The sequence below is a fragment of the Magnusiomyces paraingens genome (assembly GCF_902498895.1).
Source record: "Magnusiomyces paraingens strain CBS 517.90 genome assembly, contig: contig3, whole genome shotgun sequence".
Lineage (NCBI taxonomy): Eukaryota > Fungi > Ascomycota > Dipodascomycetes > Dipodascales > Dipodascaceae > Magnusiomyces > Magnusiomyces paraingens.
In genome coordinates, this window is record NW_022474069.1 from 4,037,926 (window position 1) to 4,058,307 (window position 20,382).

Here is a 20,382-nt window from a genome sequence, read left to right on the forward strand (position 1 = left end):
GCTGTATAAAAAAAAAATCTTGATTTACAAAAAACAAAAGAAAGAAAATTAATAAAAGTAAAAGTAAAAGTAAAAAAAAAAAAAAAAAAGAGGAAAACAATTGTAATAGCTAATTAAATTTTGGAATTAAAAAAAAATAAATAAAAGGAACATAAGCATATATATAAGAAAGAATATATTTATAAAGATAAAGTCTTCTGGAGAAGATTCTGTTGAATATTTTTTTATTTTTGATGAACAAGTCCTATTTAAAAAATTAAAAAAAAATTGGAAAAAAATTGGAAAAAAATTTTCTTTAGATTAATTGATTAGTTGATTGTTTTTATTCAAAAGTTATGAAATTATATGAAATCAATATCTTCACTATTATTCTTTTTTGTTCTTACTATATATTCGTTTTCACAATAATTATCTATACAAGAATCTGACTACATACCTTCGCATACCTTTTTGGCATGCCTCAAAAAAAGAAGATGTCAAATGGTATCAACATCATCTTTTCTCGTTTTTTTTTTTTTTTTTATTTTTTTTGGGATCTTATTCAAAATATGATATTTAAAAATTTAATTGATTGTTGTTTAAAATTATTTTAATCATTTTAACATACTTCAAAGTGATGGTGTTCACATAAACAAAGTCATTTGTTTGTTTGTTTGCTTTTTTCATTATTATTCAAGGGTTATAGAATTATATAACATCAGCATCTGCGCTATCCTTCTTGTCCATACTATATATCTTTTCATTTTCTTAATAAACTTTTTAATTTTGGCTTCAACATTGCATCTCCAACAGCCCGAAAATAAGTCCTGATGCCAACTTACGAGGAACAGCGGGGTTAAAAATAACCAAACCTTCCCAACTTATCTCCACTTATCTTCATCAACGCTGTAATCGTATTTCTTAATACCTCCAAGCAGAGATAAAGCTTACAATCTCCTGTAAGCCAGTTAAACTGTTTAAGAGAGTCGACATGTCCATCTCTGGAGATATCCGTTTTCAATCCTTTTCTTTCCTCTTCAAGCAAAGGACACTCAACCAAAAATGTGATGAACTTTTTCCAGCTCTCCACATTTGCAGTTGTAATTATCCTTTTCAATTCAAAACTTTTTAAACCACACGCCAAAATTACCATGGCCTTTGCAAAACTAAGTAATATTACTCAAGATCCTTCGACTATCTTTCTTCATGATCACTCCCGTGACCATTTTAGAAAGATTATCAGTACATTTCGACTCCACTGTGATATTATAATACCACAGATCCTTATAACTATTCCAATATATTTCTTTCCATTCCAAAAACAAACTTGTTTAAGTATACTAACTAAAGCAGTCTATTTCCTTACGCTTTTATAGATTCTACAAGTCTTGTACACTAACGACTATTTAAAGACTCCGTGGCCAAGCTGGCTAAGGCGCACGACTGTTAATCGTGAGATCGTGAGTTCAATCCTCACCGGGGTCGATTATCTTTTTGTTATATTTTTTTTGAAAAGATATAATTTGAATTTTTATTTTTTTTTTTTGGATATTTAGATTTAAAAGACAATTAATTGATTTTTTTTTTTTTTAAGTTAATGATCTTGAAAAAATGATAAATAAGATAATATATTTATATTCATTTGTCATCAATTAAAAGAAAGATGAAAAAAAAAGGCAGTTCATTATAGAAATATAGAAGTACATGAAAAAAAAAAATAACTACAAAGAAAACAGATATAAGAGAAGAAAAAAAAAAGTCGTTTCGTCGGAAATAAATCGAGTTGCAATTGAAATCAAGGGTAAACTCCCACGCTATCAAGCAAAAACACGCTGCCAAATCTAAAGAAAAAGATAATATCCTAAATGTTAGTATTTGTGGAAAATAAAAAAAAAAATAGAGGTTGAAAAGTTGCGAAATTTGTAGTAAAGGTCTATAATAGTATTAACCAACATACCCAAAACACAGCGAGGCGATAACTCCAGTGCCGAGAGTAGAAAGGGTCTGATGGAAAGATTCACGACGTTTAGGAGCCAAGATGAAAAGACCGGTAAAACTCAGACCGAGGATGATGAGCAGCAGAGCATTGAAAGATTGTAAGCTCAGAGGGAACATGGTTGTATATGGTGGGGCTTCTTCCCACAGTGCCTAAAAGCAACTTATTAGTTTTGTAAATCAATTGAATATAAAAGAATTGAAATAAAATGAAGATGAAAAAAGTTCAAAATTCTTTTTAAATACTTACAATCAAAGAAGGACGTGAATCAGTCATTGTTTTAAAATTATGGAAGGGTAATTTGAGGGAATACTTGTGACAATAATGACGATGATGACGACTATTGAAATGAAAGAGTTCTCTTGTATTTTTATTTCAAAAGAGGACAACAGATGGTACTGAACTTTTAGGCAAAGACTACGTGAACATAAAAGGCCGGGTAAGTTGTTTATTACAGGGTGAAATCTGTGTTCTATATTATATATTACTTATTACTATCATGTTTTGTAACAAAATATTTTTTTTTTTTTGGATCTCTTTTGATCCGCGTTTTTCGATAAGTTTTTTTTTTTTTCTGCTTTACTTGAAAAAAATACAAATAAACATATTCTTGTAAAAAACAAGTCAAATAAGAAAAAAAAAAAAAAGATATATAGGAAAAATGCGTCAAAAACGTATGAAATCATACCGCAAGCAGATGCAGTATCTGCAAGTCAACTTCAAGTTCAGAGAACCTTACCAAATCCTGTTGGACGATCAGATTATCCTCGAATCTGTAAAGAATAAACAAGACCTAGTCAAGGCCCTTGAACGTGCAGCCCAAGGAAAGATCAAGCCTAGTAAGTAACTGTGAATTAATGATAACTTTTATTATCATGAAGTTCTAACTGATTATTTAGTGGTTACTCAATGTACAATGGAAGCTTTATACAAGACCCAAAACCAAGAAGCCATTGAGCTTGCCAAATCATTTGAACGCAGAAAATGTGGACACTTCCCTCCATCAAGTTTATCAGAAGCCAGCAAAAAGAAAAAGTTTGACGATGATGGCAAGGTAATTGGTGCGAAAGAAAAGCCTGAAGAGACCAAAGACGAGGAAGCTAAGACAAACAATGAAACTAAACCTAACAAAAAGGGCAAGAAGGACAAGAAGAAAGATGATAAAGATATGCCTGACCCAAATGCAACTAAAACACCAAGTGCATGTTTGTGGACAGTTGTTGCAGTTGATAAAACTTTTAATAAACATAGATACCTGGTTGGGTCTCAAGATTTCCGACTACGAGCCCGATTGCGAGTAATCCCCGCAGTTCCTCTTTTATACATTAACCGCGCCGTCATGGTCATGGAACCCATGTCTGAAGCAACAACTAAGATGCGGGAAGCTATTGAAAACGCAAAGCTGACTGGTGGTCTGAACAAGTTGCCAGCAGGTATTGCGCCTCTTCCCCAAAAACGTAAGGCTGGAGAAGGAGATGATGAAAGTGAAGAAAAGGACGGGGATGGTTCTACAGCAGCTGAAGAGCCGGCCAAGAAGAAGAAAAAGGGGCCCAAGGGACCGCATCCATTGAGTGTTCTTAAGAAGAAAAAGAAACCGACAGTGAAGCACGAGCCTGAACCTGAGTCTGAGCCGAAGAAGGAAGAAACAGAAGGGGAAGGTGAAAAGAAAAAGAGAAGAAGAAAGCATCATGGTGGTAGCAAAAAGGAAAATGGTGAGGAGCAATCAAAAAAGATAGAAGACGATGCTACTACAGAACCAAACTGAATAATAAACAAACTACATTGAAGTCATGAATAATATACATATCTTACGAAATCAAAATAGAAATACTTAATGATACACTTAAAAAAAAAAATTGTATTAGAAAAGTGCTGTTATAAAAAAAATTAAAGATACATTTGAATTAAGAATTCATTATTTGTGTCTTTGTAGAATCCTCAAGCTTGTATAGTATTTTTCTGATGAAATGAATTTTGTTTAAAAGATTTTCACTGCTGATTAAAAAAAATTTTTTTCAGAAGAAAATCGTTTTTTTTTTTTTTTTCAGTGTTCAGCCGCATATTAGCAAGTCTGTGAAAATCAAATAGACCCTACAGCCGCACCTTATCTTAATTAATCATACAAAACTATTCTATCTATATACAAGACAATTAAAAAGAGTGTCTTTGTCAAAGTTTGTATTTAATAAAAGTTTGTTTCTAATAATATTAGAAATTAACTTAAAAAAGTTATTTTTTAAATATTCATTTAAGTAAAAATTTTTTTTATTTAGATATTTATCAAAAAAAAAAAAAAAAAAAAAACACCTTGTAGTTTTATTTCATTCTAAATATCTAAAAATTACACGCATTTATATGTAAAAATAACTACAATTCCAACTTCTAAGTTAGTAATGTTTTCATCAAAATGTTAAAAATAGTATGTACATTAATTTAAATTAAAAAAATTTACAGATCTCTTTAAAAGACAAAATATTGTTTGTTTGTTTGTTTTTATTCAAGGGTTATAGAATTATATAACATCAGCATCTGCGCTATCCTTCTTGTCCATACTATATATCTTTTCATTTTAATAATAAACTTTTAATTTTGCCTTCATCATTGCATCTCCAACAGCCCGAAAATAAGTCCTGATGCCAGCTTACGAGGAACAGGGGGTTAAAAATAACCAAACCTTCCCAACCTATCTCCACTTGTCTTCATCAACGCTGTAATTGTATTTCTTAATCCCTCCAAGCAGAGATAAAGCTTACAATCTCTTGTAAGCCAGTTAAACTGTTTAAGAGAGTCGACATGTCCATCTCTGGAGATATCCGTTTCAGTCCTTTTCTTTCCTCTTCAAGCAAAGGACACTCAACTAAAATGTGATGAACTGTTTCCAGCTCTCCACATTTGCAGTTGTAACTATCCTTTTCAATTCCAAACTTTTTAAACCATGCGCCAAAGTTGCCATGGCCTGTGCGAAATTGAGTAATATTACTCAAGATCCTTCGACTATCTTTCTTCATGATCACTCCCGTAACCATTTTGGAAAGATTATCAGTACATTTCGACTCCACTGTGATATTATGATACCACAGATCCTTACTGCTGTTCCAATACATTTCTTGCCATTCTTCCATTGCTTGTTTCTTCAAAATTCCAATCGTCTGATTTTGTTGTTGTTTCAGTGTAAGAGGTTCAACCCTCTTGCATTTTCGTTTTTCATCCTTTTTAATCATATAGTCTCTATCATCTTTCGCCAACATGTAAAGCGTGGTTAGCTTTGCAATTGGAGATTTCTCAATCAATGTTAACAAATGACCATTAATAGGATTAGTTTTGCTAATAAAGACAAAATATTGTTTGTTTGTTTGTTTTTATTCAAGGGTTATAGAACTATATAACATCAGCATCTGCGCTATCCTTTTTATTGTCTAACTATGTGACTTGCCGGTTTTCATTTGTACCTTTTTAGTACGGGTGGTTTCTGTTCTGTGCGTCTCCGGTAGCCCGGAAGATGGGCCCTGATGCCAGCTTACGAGGAACAGGGAGAACCAGTCTGTCGGTCCCAAAACCCTCCCAACCCATTTCCACTTATCTTCACGGACGCCCATGTATTTCTTAATCTCTTCCGTCAGAGATACGGCCCGCAATCACCTGCAGGCTATTTAGACTGTACGGAAGAGTCGGCATTCCTGTAACCAGGGTAGCCTATGGTTTTCAGTCTAGGTGTATACTCCCGTACACATCCTCAGGAAAAGGGGGTATTCTGGGAATCGAACCCAGTATCTTCCGCTATCGAGCGAACGTGTTACCCTTTACACCATCCAGCCCTTTCCCCCATTTAAAGACAAAATAATTTAAGAATTATTAATTTTGGTTTTTGTTCTTACTGCTTATAATTATTTTAAGTTTTAATTTTTTAAGAGTCCGATATAGTGTAATGGTTATCACCTCACGCTCTCACCGTGGAAATCGGGGTTCGATTCCCCGTGTCGGAGTAATTTTTTGCATTTGTTTTTTATAGCATTTCCATGGTAAGAGTAGGTTTTTATGATTATGAGCTATTGAAGATTATAGAAATATATATGTTTTTTTTTTTTTTATTTTCAATTTTCAGTTTATGAAGGCCAAAAACAAAAAAGAGATAAACTTCCTTGATTCTAAGTTAACAGAAGTGTTCCCCTAGCCCTTATTTCGTTTAGCAACTATTTTTTCACTATAGAGACAGAGGTTTTCATAAGTAGGATTTGAAATCTGCAACTGGCCTTTCCATTTAATAGAATGTTGCCAAAGGTTTATTGCAGATGTCTCTTTAGGAAAAAATAAGAAATTGGGTGAGAAAGAAATGATGGTTTCTTTGGAGGAAGAAACAAACAATAAAAAGATTAATTTGCTGTTGTTAACTCAGAAAGACTCCTTTTTTTTAAAATATTAACAGTAGATCATGAAGTGGACTATGAATCAAACCTTATTTGAGTCCTTGACCTCTGGTCTTTAAGTTTTCATTTGGTTCAAAGTATTTGGTTCAAAGTACAAATTTGTTCTTTTGTTCACTATCTTATATCCAAAGTCTGAGGTCAAGCTGTGTTTAGAATACTCAGTGTCATGTGACAAATAAATAAAACATACAATTCTTAAATAGCTTGCATAACCTTTTGTTGTTATCTGCACACCTTTAGATTTTCTCTAATTTTTTTTTTTTTTTTTTTTTTTTCCCTTCCTTCACTTCCAACAACCAAAGAGTTTGAAAACTGCCACAGCCACCACTATCATCACCAATAAAGCACCCTTTCAAAATATCTTTCATCTAAGGTATCACTGATTATTACGCGTGTTTTTGGTGTTTGCATATTTCATTTAATACTTGAGTTTCACAGGAAGCTCTTTTTTTTTTTTTTTTTCAATATTATTCTTTTTTTTTGCCCCCCCCACCCACACACACACTTACTGCCATTTTCCCATTATTCAAATATACCCTACATATATCACCATGTTCAGCATGATTTTTGGTAAGCGGTTGACACCGCAAGAACGTTTGCGTAAGCATCAGCGCTCACTAGAACGCACGCAGCGAGAACTTGACCGTGAACGAACTAAGCTAGAACAACAGGAACGCAAGCTAATTCAAGATATCAAGCGGTCGGCTAAGGCCGGACAGATGGGTGCTTGCCAGGTTATGGCCAAGGACCTTGTGCGAACGCGTCGTTACATTCAAAAGTTTTATCAGATGAAGACCCAGCTGCAGGCCGTATCTTTACGGATCCAGACGGTGGGTACGAACCAGCAGATGATGCAGTCGATGCAGGGAGCTACACGGGTGAGTAAATTTCATTATTTTTATTTTTTTTTTATTTCAAGTTGAAATACTAACTTACTCAATTTTTTTTTAGCTGCTTTCTACAATGAATCGAAGTATGAACCTGCCGAGTCTACAACGGATTGCTATGGAGTTTGAGCGCGAAAATGATTTGATGGACCAGCGCCAGGAAATGATGGACGATGCGATTGACGATTCTATGGAGATGGATGATGAAGAAGAGTCTGAAGAGATTGTGAACCAAGTCTTTGATGAAATTGGAATTGATTTGAACCAAGCCCTTGGCGCTACACCTTCGGGCATTGCAACAGCTGGCAGTGGAATTACAAATGATACTGGCAAAATTGCTCAGGCCGTGGGTGGTGGTGGCGGTGGTCATGATGATGACGACTTACAAGCGCGTCTTGATAGTCTACGACGATAATGGATCACGAAAATCCAGCAGAACCCATTTTATTTTTATATTAAAATTTTATTTTTTTTTATTTTTCAATATACACTTAATACTAACGCATTAATTTTTAAGAAGAAATTGCCGCTATTAAAATTTGTTCCCACAAAATCCAAAAAATAATAATATTGAAAAAAAAAATATTTCTATTACATCATAAGTCATTATTATATTCAATCATCTCTGATTTGTTTTCCCTTTTTTCCTTTTTTTTTTTATTTAAATATTGATGATCTTTTGCTCCTTAAGGTATTCAGTGATTTGCTGAACAGCCTCCTCAACTGAAATCTTGTCGTTATGGATGTGAATCTCGGGCTTGAGAGGCTCCTCGTAGGGAGCAGAGATACCAGTAAATTCCTTGATCTCACCAGCTCTGGCCTTCTTGTAAAGACCCTTGGGGTCACGCTGCTCAGCAACCTCGACGGGGATGTCAACAAAGATCTCGACAAAGGGAAGGTTGGCCTCCTCGTGAAGCTTGCGGGCAGAGTCTCTGTCAGCACGGTAGGGAGAGATGAAGGAAGTCAGGGCAATGGAGGTAGAATCAGCAAAGAGCTTGGAGACTTCACCAATGCGGCGAATGTTCTCATTGCGGTCCTTTTCGCTGAAACCCAGATCCTTGTTGAGACCGAAACGGATGTTATCACCATCAAGACGGTAGGAGTGCAGACCCAGAGAAAGCAGGTGCTGCTCGAGAGCTGTGGCGATGGTGGACTTGCCGGAAGCCGAGAGACCAGTGAACCAGAGAGTGGCACCCTTCTGATTGCGGAGCGTGGCGCGTTCTTCGTGGGTAAGACCAGCGTGCCAGGTGATGTTAGTAGCCATTTTTAGAGAATTTAGAGAGAGAATAAAAGAAACAAAAATAAAGATAAAGAATGTTAAGTTTATAAAAAAAAAAGGTATAATAGTAAGAAAGCAAGTAAGAAGGAAAGAAAAAAAAAATCTAAAAAAGTTTTGGAAATTTCAGACAAAAGTCAGTGAGTTTATATATCATTTTTCAGTAGCCTCCGGACAATTTGGCAAATACAAGCCACACACACACACACACACAGCAGCTTCTCCAGAATTAACGTTTGTGGCTCATCATTTGCCTCCAGTTCGACGACATTTCACGTGCTCTTTCGGAGAAAATTTTTTATTTTTTTTTTTAATTTGATTTCTATAGCAACTTTAAAGAAAAAAAAATAATAATAATAAAAAAAAAAGCATTGAATATATAAAAAAGGAAGAATTAAAAAAGATATAATGAAATTTCATTAAAATACTCCAATAATTAAATCCCCAGTGGCTCATTTTTGGCCGATGGTGTATGTGTGTGTATAAATCGTGGGGTTGAGATTTCGTGCTTTTGCAGGCTGATGTTGTAAGGCCAAGGATTCAGGTCTTATTGTGGCTTGCACCAGATCGTAACTGACTTGGCATTATCATCATAATTATTTCGGATGAACAATTATTTCTCATGGAATAAACTATACAAATTACAATCAAATAAAAATCAAAATTAAAATCAATTATTCTATAGTTCATTTAATTAATACAAATATGCAAAATCATAATCATCATGGCTGGGTGTTGAAATACGCCCAAAGGTCATTAAGTTCATTAAGTTGAAGGATAAAAGGTTTATTATCATTAAAAACCCTCCCCACCTTCTTCCCGGATCCTTGTTGAAATGATCACGAGAGGGGAATGTGTTTCATAAAAAAAAAATCATATGCTTGGTTGAAAAATTGGGAATAGTTAAAAAAAAGAAGCCACTCAAAATATCAATCACTCTTCTGGTGAAGTCTCATTCTTTGCTTGAACAAAAACAGTGTTCTTAATGATGGCATGCTTAATGGCTCCAACAAAACAAATGCAAACATTCATCAAAACAACACAACCAAACAATGCACCAATATACTTGAGCCCAGAGTTATTAAACTCGGCTTCCAGATGATACCATGCCATGGCCATTGTGCCAATAGGGAAAGTCGTGGCCCACCATGACATGTTATATCCAGGAGGAGGGGTAGTCAGTGTAAAGAAGGCTGCCAAGGTGAGCCAAAACAGGCCAACGCCAATTAAAAACAGAGCAACAGCCATAGTAACAAAAGAAATTGCATCCACGGATTGCGGTGTGACTTCAATGATACCAGTGTAGTGTTTGGTAGAATATGGAGCAAAGACCTGCTTGTACAAGTCTCCAAGAAGCAAGATACCAAAGGCACCTTGTCCCATAGGCCCAACAGGAAGAAGAGTGGAAAGAATAATGGCACCGGGCTGAGTGGACTTGAGAAACAACCGGGCAAGGTAAATAGCCATACAGGCAATAGCAAGCAACTGACCATTTGCCCACATCATAAAAGACACAATAAGAGTGCTTGCCTTTAGAGACTGTGGCAGTGATGTTGCGATAAGTGCACCAGTGGCAGATGCAACCACAAGAGGAACAATGGGCAAGAAGATGGTAGGATTAATGGCTTCCAAGTTAGGACGTTTTTGGTACACAAACATGAGGTAGCAAACACCCCAGCAGGATGCAATAGAAAGGAAAGTGTCGATCCACCACATGACATAGCAAGCGACCCAGGTCCCAGGCATATCGTAGTCCTGTGACATGAGATGGAGAACGTTAATTATAGTGGCAAAGCCCATAGGCAGACAGCCCAAAAACATGGACTGACCAGGATGCAGAAGCATGCGCTTAAGTTGCTCAGGATATAAAATGAATCGGAGAACAAACATTGTTAAGCAAAGAGTGAAAAACAAAACGTTGATACCCCAAACAGCCATACCAGCGATACGAAGACCCTCATGGGGGAAGGGGAATGAGTACAAAATGGCAGAAGAAACACCTAAACCCATAACGGCAGAGAACCATGCTGGAGAAAAGTGACGAATACGGAATGCCAGGTACGAGTTGCTAGGATGTACCAGTGTGGCTGATGAGATACTATTGCTGTCGTCGCCATTTTTGACTGGAGTAGTTCTGGAAATAGTGGCTGGGCTATCTAGTCCAGCCTCAAGATCGATATTGTTGATATTGTTATTGTTCATTTGGAAGACGGTTGAGTTTGAATTAAAAGACTGTACTGGAGAAAGCTTTTCTTCTTTTCCCGTTAAATGCTTATTATTATTGTAAGTATTCATCTGAAAGGTTTGCAGATTGCCAGTAGAGTCTTATATTGCTTTATATAAGTTTTTCTTTATATATATTTAATAGAGAATAAGGAAAAAAAGACAAAAAGATAAAAGAACTGTGGCTAGTGCAGATCCTGGCGATATTTATACTTTGAGATATGAGAACTTTTTTTTTTCCTTATTCCCCCACAAGGTCGTGGCGTATAGCAGACCCCGAAATACGACAAAAGGCTTTCTTCCGGGCTGTGGCTAGTGCCGTAGTTAACATTCGCCGCACTTCCCAACACGGAAATTTGTGAAGTCGCAGTGTCTAATTAGACGTTTGTGGCTAGTGATGAATTAAAAAAATTTTTTTTTCCTAACCCCCGGTTGAGAGACAACCGACAAAAGAACAAGTTACTAGCCACAAACACAAATTAGTCACACTAGCCACAATTCAACGTTCATAGGCAAAAAGGAACGGTACCCGACAAAGTGAAAGGCAGCAGAGTACACACAAAAGAAATCTTTAAAGCATTTCAAATCAAATCTAGATTGGGGGGAGGGGGGGTTTAAACATTGGAAATGCTTATTAAAATTAAACAAATGATTGGAGATTAAATTTGAAAGCAAATTTTATTAATTTTCTATGTATACATTTTATATATAAGGGCATTTTTTTTAGACTACGATTAAAAAAAAAAACTACCTATTTTAACAGTTAGTAAAACGTAATTTAAGGTGATAATGTTCAAGCAAACAAAACGACCATCAACTCTTTTAACAAATATCAGCGATCTTGGTGTTATAAGGTGTCCTCACAATGGAATAAGACAAAAGTAGCAGGTGTTTTATCATCACTAAAAAAGAGTTGAATTTGAATGGCATTTGTGAAAAAAAAAAATTTCAATTGACTTACGTTTTACAATTGACCCTTCATGGCAAATACTAGAAAATATCATAAAATCATAAAATCATAAAATCATAAAATCGACAAAATCAACAAAAACTCTAGAAAACAACAGTTAGAAAATAATCCCAACAATAAATGAAAAAAAAACCAATTCATAAGTAGATGAATATCAGAACAAAATTATTATCAATTCACTAGGTCCCATATGAAAATAGGCGTATCTTCGAGTACACTAGATCGTCAATCGCAAATTAAATCATCATGAACAAGAGAAAAAAAGGCTCAAATATAAAATCTCACTATTGTACTTACATAGAAAAGGAGGTATTCTATAGACCCAATAACGCTCCTTAGAGCTATTTGTCGAAATTTAGAAGTATTGTTGTTTCTGTTGAGAAGGTTGAAGGAGGGTTCACTAGGTGGGGGAATTTATGGTTAGTGAGGGGTCTAAGAAAAAAAGGGGGGAGAATTTTTTTTTTATGAACCCTTACCTTTTTGACATTTCTTTACATTATTATTAGGGTTAAGCCCTAGATTTTACAAAAAATCTTTAGTAGATTTCAGTATTTTTAAATCACGTGATGAAACATTAATTTTAACAAAAATAATTTTGAAGGAATCCATCACTCCCCCTATTTTTCACTTTAATTTAATATTTTCAGATTTTGGTGCTGGGTACTTATCTTTATATGCCCATGAAAATTTTTTTTACATATCATATATATTTCTAGATTTTAAACCCCCTATATGCTTATATGTTTGTTTTATATTGATAATTGACGATTGATAAATAAAAACCTTTTCTTGTTATTGCATCAATCTAAAAATGCAGACAATTGTAGTTTTTTGGTAGCATATTTTTGAAACTTGCCAACTTGTAATCTTTAAATTGTAGATTGATTTTTGATCTTTTTCTAGGCCACTGAAAAAAAAAAAGAAAGAACTAATAGTTCTCATATATATCGTTTTACTAACCATTCTTTTTGTTCTTCAATATATGATTTTGTGAGCCTCCGCTTTATTTCCCATTTGATCCATACCCAAAGCTTCACTTATGTATTCTGTTATCCATCTTTACAAACTGGCTCTTTCTTTCTTTCATATAATTGATACTTAAAAAATTATCAGAACATCAACTAATCTTTATGAACATATTCTAATACTATATTAACCAACTTAAATTCAATTAAAACATCGTTTTTTATATGAAATTTCACTAAAAAAAATAGGCCTAATAAAACTTCAAAAGCCAAACAAGTTAAAATCACGTGACATATGACAAATTACCTAAGCATGTCATATGCTGATTACAAAACTGAAAATTTTTTTCCATTACACTCACACAAACTCCTGAGTCGCTCGTTCCTCCCACTCTTTTTCCCCTTTTTTTTTCCTCCCCTCCCCTCCCCCCTCCGTCGTTGTGTCGATTTTTTATAATCTCTTCAGCTCTCTGTCAGCCCACAGAACCACCACATACACAACTCAGTCAGATATTCACAATGTCTATCACTATCGAGGAACCCCAGTGGAAGTACGTCGAACTTGGCCGCGTTATCTTCATCGCCCAAGGTCCTGCTGCTGGCAAGATTGCCACCATTGTTGAGATCGTTGACCAGAAGAGAGTATGTCTTTGAAGTCTTACTATGCCATGCAAGTGACTAGGGAAAAGAAAACGAAAATGAACAGATACCTTTTGAAATGATTTTTTTATAAATATGATACCAAGGATGGAAGCTTTTTGATTTATGGATTCATGAAAATAATGGCAAAATATTTTTATTTTTATTTTCAATCTTTTTCTCTCTAGTCGACCTATGCATTTTACTTTTACAAATTATGTTTACTAACTTATTGTTTTAAAGGTTCTCGTTGATGGCCCTTCCGTTGACCGTCAGGCTGTCTCTCTTTCTCACACCACTCTGACTGACTTTGTCATTGAGGGTCTGTCGCTGGCTGCTCCCACCGAGGAGGTTGCCAAGCTCTGGGCTTCTGCTGACATTGACAGCAAGTGGGCCGCCTCTGCTCTTGCTAAGAAGCTTGCTCAGCAGGAGAAGCGCGCTCAGCTCACTGACTTCGAGCGCTTCCAGGTTTCTCTTCTTAAGAAGCAAAAGAAGGCTGCTATTTACAAGGCTGTTCAGGCTTAAATAAAATTCTTCCTTCCTAATGAAAACCAAACTTAGAACGTAACAACTCTGGTAATGATTTTTTGAACAAAAAAAAAATAAAAAAAAGGGAAAAAATTTACATGGCTGATTTTTTTTTAAAGAAAATGAAAATCGATTTCTTCATCGTTTCTCTCTTGTCATTATGAATCTTGCGTAGCGTATTTCTGAAATTTCCTAGTCCAACTTTTTCTTAACAATCATCGGTCTTAGTGTTGGAAACTCAAGGCACGTGCATGTTAACTACAGTTAATTTCCAACACATTAGTTTGATATTGGTTAAATTAATTAAAAGCGTCATACGTAAAGACAATACAATATGTGTATTGTAGCAATAGTCAAATGAAATAGGATTTTTTTTTTTATAATTTCATTTCATTTTACTACGTTGAAAACTGATGCTTAAAGCCAGTTGAAACTGGCAATGTAAGATTTACGTCATAAAGCACAGTTCTTGACTTATCAAATATTCCATTTATTCAATCAAAAGCTATCCGATATATAAACATCCTAAGAGCAACTTATTCATTAGTCTTTGGTTGCTCCTTAAAGCGAGAAGCTCCAGTTTTACGGCAACAATACAAATAAAAGTTCAAGGTATGCTCAATCGCCATTCTAATATACTTCCACGCATCCTCTCTTGTTACGTTCCAAGGAATATTAGCTGGACGTTTCATCATGTGGCTCACAATGTGCGGAGGCACATTCATTCGATCAAAGGCCTGGTCGTCCGCAATGAACTTGCAATGACTGGATAAGAAATGAAACATATCCAAGAGGCTTGCTGATGTTTCATTAGTGTGCAAAGCATCACCATATGCCAAAATATGACTCAACCCTTGAACATTATACAAAAAGTTATCAGGATTATTGAGCGTGAGGGCAACGGACTTTACCAGGTAATCCATTGACATTGTGAATTTAGCGTAAGCGTCTTCCATCTGAAAAGCATAAATCATGTACAATTTAACTGCGGGCCAGTCTTTAAGCGTCTTAACAAGCCCATATATTTCAGCCCATACCTCTTTGGTAACATACATTTTAAGAAAGTGAAGTTTATCTTTTCCGTTTGCGTTTGATCTTTTCGCTGCACTTTCGTACCTTTCAATAAAATAAGACACATCTTTCCCGTCGAAAATTGGAATCTGACCTGAATTTGGCATGGGGAAAGGTGTCGGTGGAAACGTAGTTACTGGTCTATCTGGTTTCAAAACTGGCACTCCACTTTCAGAAATCCCTACAGTATCTAGAAAATTTTCACACTGAAGCATTTGTGATAAAGACTGACGACATCCATAGTAATGGTACTTGATAGTATTGATTTCTTTGATAAGACTTTGGTTTTCCTTTTGAAGTTTTCGCATATCATGTTGTAAAGCTGTCACGCTGGGACGATCGCTTTCCGATGAAAGAACATGCTGTAATGTGGCCATTGATCAAAAAAGATTTGATTGAGAAATTTTACGTTATTTTTTTTTTTAAAAAAAATTGAGAGGAATAGCTGGGTTTATATGAATTTTTATTCTGAAAAACCCTGGCAAATTGATGTTACGAATCTTGCTTCAAGTAAACATATAACTTCACATTAAATGAATGGCATTCGATTTTTCAAACAAAGACATCTTATAAGTTATTAAATTCTTCATAGCCTTGGTAGTTAGATTTTTAACAATAATCATTTAGAAACAGAAACGCCCAGTGTTGTATCTACATTTTGCAAAGCCTTATATATAATGTGTACTTTACCAACTAAATAGCTATTATAAGCTTATGCGGCTTTATATATTAAACATCAAATGCAAAATTGAAATAAACAAATTTATATTAGCTTTTAAAACAATTTATGTTTAATAAAAAAAATTCTAGAGAGTTGATCATATAAAATTAAAAAGAGTATAATCAAGGTTCTGTTTGAATAAAATTATGGCGGTTGTACTTGAATACTGTCAACTTTGTAAATAGTGAGTACTAACATAAGTACATCATTTCTTAAAAATATTTAAAATAGTATTTGAAATAATCAACGACAAAAATACATAGAGTCAATTATTTTTTAATAAAAAGTAGATTAATATTAATCAATCAATTGAATCTTAGTAGCGTTTATAAACGTGTGATATGCTATGCCTGATAATATGGCCATACCATCTTTGGGGCGAGAGAATTTGCTATTATATAAAAAAAGATTTCAAAATCTCTTTTTGAAATGGAAAATTTCAAATAAATGCACATTACAGTACAGTTCTGTACTAATGCCCAAAACATGATGAGAGTTTAAGGATTCTATTCGGACCAGGGTGATTTTTATTATGTAACATTATTTCAAAATATGGGCTTTTAATATGATTATCGGTTAGGAGTTCATAATATGGAGATTTCACAAGGGTAAGGGTTTATTTATTATGAGAAATGATTTTAAAATGAAGTTTTAAAATATAAAAAAGGCCATAAAATGAGCTTTTGAAGAATCCACTGGGGCAAGGGTAATTTGTTATTTAAAGGCTTTCAAAAACCAAAATTTAAAATAGAAGATTTATATACAACAAATAAGCGAAAGTCCTGTGTTACGGCTAAGAATTTATGGAAGGTGTTCGGAGATAAAATTTGGATTGAATATCAGGAGGCCCATAGCCAATTTTTAGGTCCCTCTATTGATATCCTGTGCTATAGTCGTATATCCATTTAAATTTAAAAGAGAATACAATTTACATCAGTAAAAGGCCAAATTTTAATCATAATATTTAGTAAAAATTTAAAACGAGCGACTTAAATTAAATTAACGAGCGTGAGAACAAATACAAATCAAACAAACAAAAAGAGCGTAACAAACAAAAATTATGAAAGGACTATGTAATAATGGTAACGAATGACAAAAGTAGGTAAGAGGTATTAAACGAGAGACTAAAAAGCGAAAAAAAGCAAAAGTAAACGAGTGACTTAAGTGATAGAAAGACAAAACAAAAGGTCAATAATGAAAGTTAACAGTAGCCAGCTACCATTGATTTTATTTATTTTTTTTTAAACATTTCATATCTTGAACACCTTTTAGTTTGCACTTTGAGTAAAAGTTCCATTTTGATACTGTACATCTCCCAATGGAACACCAGAAGGCAAGATTGGTCCACTAGATGTAGAGGATATTTCTTCACTAGTATATGAGCTACTGCTCTTTACTGTATAAACAGTGACAGGTGTGTTGTAGGGAGGCAACGTGAAATTAGATGAATCAGTAGAACTTGACTCTTCAGCTGATGTTGTCGATATGCTGATGGTGACATCTGTAGGGCTAGGGTCTTGATAAACATCAAGACTGGTGTATCTTCTATGAGTATGATGTGTAATTGTTGCTTCATCAGAAGTAGAAGAAGATTCAGAGGTTGTGGAAGACTCAGAGGTAGCGGAAGACCCAGAGGTAGTGGAAGATTCTGACAAACTAGTTGATGATTCAGACAAAATGGTAGAAGATGTTTGATCAGCAGATGCTGAGCTGGATACCGATTCAGAAGTCAAAGAAGTTTGAGCTGCAGGATCATAAAGAACAGGGTCTGAATATCTGGTAGTACGAGGTCTTGTATCAGAAAATTGAGTAGAATCTTCAGAAGACGTTTCTTCTGTGGAAGGAGAAGCTTCGCTAGTACTAGAGTCTAAGGATGAAGTGATTTCAGAAGAGGCCTCAGTTGTCTCAGTAGAAGAGCTCGATTCGGAAAAAGAAGTTTCAGAAGAGGAGGTTTCAGAAAAAGAAGAAGTCTCAGAAGAGGAGGTTTCAGAAGGTGTAGTAGTTTCTGTGACATCACTGGTAGACTCTGTAGACTCTATTGAGTAAGTTGCAGGTCTAACATGGGGATTATGAATGAAAGAAGGCTCGGGAGTCTCAGTGCTAGACACTACAAAAGTACTGTTAGAAGGAAGTTCAGTGCTAAAGTATGTACTCCAGTCCTCAGAAGAAGTCTCTGCATAAATAGAAGTCTCTGTTGCAATAGTGACAGCTGATTCCAAAGGAGCAACGGTATTGTTAAGTCTATGGTTCAAAGGAATGACAGTAGGGAAAGAAGTGGGTGTCACGGTAAAGTTGGTCAAGACAGAAGCGGAAGGAACTTGTTGCACAGACTTGAAGTCAGCTGCTGTATCGTTTTTACCAGCAAGAGGGGTTGCCTTTGCACCAGAACTCTTAACTGATCCACTAGTGGTACTCGAGGTCGGACGAGTGCTCGAGCTGGAAATGGGTTTAGTGGAAGTAGAAGTCTTAGCAACAGGCAAATTGATTGTATTATCTTTAGTAATGATCTTTGTGCTGGTGGTCACTGGGGTTGAAGTAAAACCAATAGTACTCCAAACCTTAGTAACGATGGCAGGCTTCGAAGCAGTAGAAACGGTTCCATTCTTAGCAGATGGAGGTTGAGTAAAAGCCTTAGTGGTACTGGCACTAGAAGTAGACTTGGTGGTAGCAATAGTAGTAGTAGTCTTAGCAGTAGTGGTAGCAGTAGTTTTAGAAGTAGTCTTAGAAGTAGTGGTAGCAGTAGTCTTAGACGTAGTAGTAGAAGTAGTGGTAGCAGTAGTCTTAGACGTAGTAGTAGAAGTAGTCTTAGACGTAGTAGTAGAAGTAGTTTTAGCAGTGGTGGTAGAAGTTGTCTTCGAAGTGGAAGTAGAAGTGCTACTAGTACTAGCAGTAGGATGGGTTGTGATAGGACGTATGTGAGTTGTTCTAGTTGAAGAAGAAGAAGTTCCAGTTGTCCATGTGGAGGAGCTTGTTGGCTTGGTGGAAGTAGAAGACTTTGAAATTGAAGAAGAAGTAGTAGAAGATGATGGGCGAGTACGAGATCGAATGGTGGTTGATGTAGTGGAGCTAGTTGGAGTGCTGATAGTAATTCTATTTGTATGAGTGGAGGTAGTAGTGGTAGTCGAACGGCTGAACGAGCGGCTTCTTGAGGGTGTGATGGTAAATGTTCTGTAAGTGATAGTCGTCACAGTGGGGAAGATGGTTGTAGTAGTTGTTGACCAAGATCTGGTATGAGATCGGGACTTTGAACTACTCAAAGATGTAGTTGGCTTAGCATGAGTCGTAGTAGTGGTAGTTTGTGTAGGATTAGTAGTTGTAGTAGTATGGCTAGAAGTTGTAGAAGTGGATGTAGTAGTAGGGCGAAGCTTTTTAGTGATAGTAGTCTGCTGGTAAACAGTAGTTGGACTATGCTGAGTCGTTGTAACTGTGAAAGTGGTACTGACACCAGGCTGAGTGAAAGTCAAAATCTTGGGCACAGTATAGATGATCCGAGTAGTTGTTAAATAGCTAGTGTACTTGGGAGTATTCCAGGACCCACTATCTTTGTCATTGCTAGAATCGTCACCCGAATCATCACCCGAATCGTCACCCGAATCGTCACCCGAATCGTCACCCGAATCGTCACCCGAATCGTCACCCGAATCATCACCAGAATCATCGTCACCAGAACCGTCATCATCACCCGAGTCGTCGTTGCTAGCACCCTCATCACTGGAATCATCGCTGGATCCGTCATCGTTGGAACCATCGTCACCAGAGTCATCATCGCCAGAGTCATCATCGCCAGAGTCATCATCGCCAGAGTCATCATCGCCAGAATCATCATCTTCCGCAGCTTCATCGTAAGAATCAGCTTCATCGGCAGAACCATCATTGGAAGTATCATCATCGGCAGCTTCGTCATCGGCAGCATCATCTTCATTTGTTTGACCTTGGTCTTGGGCAAATGCATTTCCAGAGACACCGTTCTCATCAGCAGCCGCAGCAGAGTCATCTTCAGCATCAGTATTATCATTGGAGGCAGCCTCGTTGCCGTTTTCCTCAGGAGTTACTGGATTCTCTGCAGCTTCATCACTTGTATCATTGTCAGCTTGAAGTGTCTGGTCATCGCCTTGGGCCTCAGTGTTATCTTCAGTTGAGTCGTCATCCTCTCTCTTTTTCCGGTTAAGGAACTCCTCGACATCATCCCAACGAATGAGATGGTCATTCTTGGATTCCCCTGTAAGTACAAACTTGTTGACAAATTTGTCTTCAGAGTTATTGTCTAAATTTTCTATCAGATAATTGTTGATTTGTTGTTGTTGTTGCTGTTGTTCTATTTGTTCTTGGCCTTCGGCTGACTCGAATTTTTTTTGAACTCGTCGACCAGTTTCCGGATACCTGCCGTGTGCTGGGGCGTTCTTACTTGGGTTATTGTTTGCTGCATTTGCAACGTTAAGACAAACAACGACAAGTCCTAGGACTTGACTAAAGGTATATTTCATGGTGTTAAAGAAAAGAAAAAAAAAATCAAGTAAAGGAGTGACTAAAAGTTGAAAAGTATAGTGAAAAAAGAAGGACAAAAAAGAATGAAAAAAGAATGTAAGATCAAAATCTTAGATCAACTAAGAAAGTTTGCTTGTTAGATGAAAAAATGAATTTATAAAAATTTGAAATTTTTTTTTGAAATAATAGGAAAAAATTGAGATATATTTATACTCCTT

General features: G+C 35.8%; 9 protein-coding genes across 9 annotated transcripts; 3 read left to right on the forward strand and 6 right to left on the reverse strand.

The window, feature by feature from the left end:
* Positions 1-1,774: 1,774 nt before the first annotated feature.
* SAPINGB_P004544 (uncharacterized protein) lies at positions 1,775-2,251 on the reverse strand (the record flags this gene model as incomplete). The annotated part of the gene is made up of 3 exons (XM_031999259.1): positions 1,775-1,820; positions 1,937-2,127; positions 2,225-2,251. The coding sequence occupies 3 exons, from the start codon at positions 2,249-2,251 to the stop codon at positions 1,775-1,777; spliced, it is 264 nt and encodes an 87-aa protein (XP_031855150.1).
* Positions 2,252-2,636: 385 nt separating this feature from the next.
* On the forward strand, positions 2,637-3,740 carry SAPINGB_P004545 (uncharacterized protein; the record flags this gene model as incomplete). Its single annotated transcript, XM_031999260.1, has 2 exons — positions 2,637-2,814; positions 2,875-3,740. 2 exons carry the CDS (start codon positions 2,637-2,639, stop codon positions 3,738-3,740), a joined length of 1,044 nt encoding a protein of 347 aa, XP_031855151.1.
* A 958-nt stretch (positions 3,741-4,698) lies between these two features.
* On the reverse strand, positions 4,699-5,223 carry SAPINGB_P004546 (uncharacterized protein; the record flags this gene model as incomplete). Its single annotated transcript, XM_031999261.1, has 1 exon — positions 4,699-5,223. The coding sequence occupies one exon, from the start codon at positions 5,221-5,223 to the stop codon at positions 4,699-4,701; it is 525 nt and encodes a 174-aa protein (XP_031855152.1).
* A 1,727-nt stretch (positions 5,224-6,950) lies between these two features.
* Positions 6,951-7,701, forward strand: SAPINGB_P004547 (uncharacterized protein; the record flags this gene model as incomplete). Its single annotated transcript, XM_031999262.1, has 2 exons — positions 6,951-7,277; positions 7,351-7,701. The coding sequence occupies 2 exons, from the start codon at positions 6,951-6,953 to the stop codon at positions 7,699-7,701; spliced, it is 678 nt and encodes a 225-aa protein (XP_031855153.1).
* A 246-nt stretch (positions 7,702-7,947) lies between these two features.
* On the reverse strand, positions 7,948-8,550 carry SAPINGB_P004548 (uncharacterized protein; the record flags this gene model as incomplete). Its single annotated transcript, XM_031999263.1, has 1 exon — positions 7,948-8,550. The coding sequence occupies one exon, from the start codon at positions 8,548-8,550 to the stop codon at positions 7,948-7,950; it is 603 nt and encodes a 200-aa protein (XP_031855154.1).
* Positions 8,551-9,495: 945 nt separating this feature from the next.
* SAPINGB_P004549 (uncharacterized protein) lies at positions 9,496-10,764 on the reverse strand (the record flags this gene model as incomplete). Its single annotated transcript, XM_031999264.1, has 1 exon — positions 9,496-10,764. The coding sequence occupies one exon, from the start codon at positions 10,762-10,764 to the stop codon at positions 9,496-9,498; it is 1,269 nt and encodes a 422-aa protein (XP_031855155.1).
* Positions 10,765-13,239: 2,475 nt separating this feature from the next.
* On the forward strand, positions 13,240-13,884 carry SAPINGB_P004550 (60S ribosomal protein eL14; the record flags this gene model as incomplete). Its single annotated transcript, XM_031999265.1, has 2 exons — positions 13,240-13,362; positions 13,603-13,884. 2 exons carry the CDS (start codon positions 13,240-13,242, stop codon positions 13,882-13,884), a joined length of 405 nt encoding a protein of 134 aa, XP_031855156.1.
* A 539-nt stretch (positions 13,885-14,423) lies between these two features.
* Positions 14,424-15,335, reverse strand: SAPINGB_P004551 (uncharacterized protein; the record flags this gene model as incomplete). Its single annotated transcript, XM_031999266.1, has 1 exon — positions 14,424-15,335. The coding sequence occupies one exon, from the start codon at positions 15,333-15,335 to the stop codon at positions 14,424-14,426; it is 912 nt and encodes a 303-aa protein (XP_031855157.1).
* A 1,612-nt stretch (positions 15,336-16,947) lies between these two features.
* Positions 16,948-20,163, reverse strand: SAPINGB_P004552 (uncharacterized protein; the record flags this gene model as incomplete). The annotated part of the gene is made up of 1 exon (XM_031999267.1): positions 16,948-20,163. The coding sequence occupies one exon, from the start codon at positions 20,161-20,163 to the stop codon at positions 16,948-16,950; it is 3,216 nt and encodes a 1,071-aa protein (XP_031855158.1).
* Between the last annotated feature and the right edge of the window lie 219 nt (positions 20,164-20,382).